This window comes from Sinocyclocheilus grahami, unplaced genomic scaffold (genome assembly GCF_001515645.1).
Source record: "Sinocyclocheilus grahami isolate Dianchi unplaced genomic scaffold, SAMN03320097.WGS_v1.1 scaffold58258.1, whole genome shotgun sequence".
Lineage (NCBI taxonomy): Eukaryota > Metazoa > Chordata > Actinopteri > Cypriniformes > Cyprinidae > Sinocyclocheilus > Sinocyclocheilus grahami.
Genome location: NW_015527161.1, coordinates 1 through 845, shown reverse-complemented (window position 1 = coordinate 845; position 845 = coordinate 1). Strand labels below are relative to the sequence as shown.

General features: G+C 40.0%; 1 protein-coding gene across 1 annotated transcript; it reads left to right on the top strand.

Annotated features, from left to right (window-relative positions):
• Window positions 1-172: 172 nt before the first annotated feature.
• On the top strand, window positions 173-839 carry LOC107580976 (probable proline dehydrogenase 2). The gene is made up of 3 exons (XM_016266580.1): window positions 173-306; window positions 394-482; window positions 573-839. Exons 1-3 carry the CDS (start codon window positions 218-220, stop codon window positions 752-754), a joined length of 360 nt encoding a protein of 119 aa, XP_016122066.1. The 5' UTR covers window positions 173-217; the 3' UTR covers window positions 755-839.
• The last annotated feature ends 6 nt before the right edge of the window (window positions 840-845 follow it).

The following is an 845-nucleotide window of genomic DNA, read 5'->3' as shown; positions in this document are numbered from 1 at the left end:
AGTTATCCTCGGCTCTTAAATGTATACATTAATCTTTGTGGGTGCATATCTGTTCAAATTTATATAAATTAACAGTAACTCCCACTTGGTTTATTTATTTATTCAAATCTAATGCTAATCTATTTCTGTTCCATGTTTAAAGTGCTGAAAATCCTTTTTAGGTCTGTGTTTTTAAATACTGTCTTTTATTTGCAGTTATAATGGGTGTCTAGAGATCATGCTGAACCTCATTTCAGAGAAACCTGATCGCTATATGATAATTGTTGCCACTCACAATGAAGAATCAGTCAGACGGGCAGTGACACGGTACACCTTCGTAAATTGATCATTCATCTGATTATCAGCAGTTTAAAGATCAGTGATGTTTATTTGCATGTTGTTTCTCTGTTTCAGCATGGAAGAGTTGGGGCTTCACAGAGACGGCAACTCTGTCTGTTTTGGTCAGCTGATGGGCATGTGTGACCATGTATCTCTAACTCTAGGTAAGAAGTCAGTTTTATTCAGTAGGGCTGAATGAATTCATTATCTTTCTGGAACACCAGTCAACCCTCAGATGTATGTTGTCTTCACAGCCCAGCACGGTTTCTCAGTGTATAAGTCAGTGCCGTACGGCTCAGTGGACGATACGCTGCCATATCTGGTGCGAAGGGCTCAGGAGAACCGCACTGTGCTCCAGGGAATCCGTAAGGAAAGAGATCTGCTCAGACAGGAGCTGCGCCATAGACTCAAAGAAAAGATTACAAGGGCCAGATAGAAAATCCTTCTAGTGAACGTTGAGGATGATTTAGGATTAAAATGAACATGAAGTCAAAATTAGCCTTTTCTTAATGCATGTTCCTGGTGTT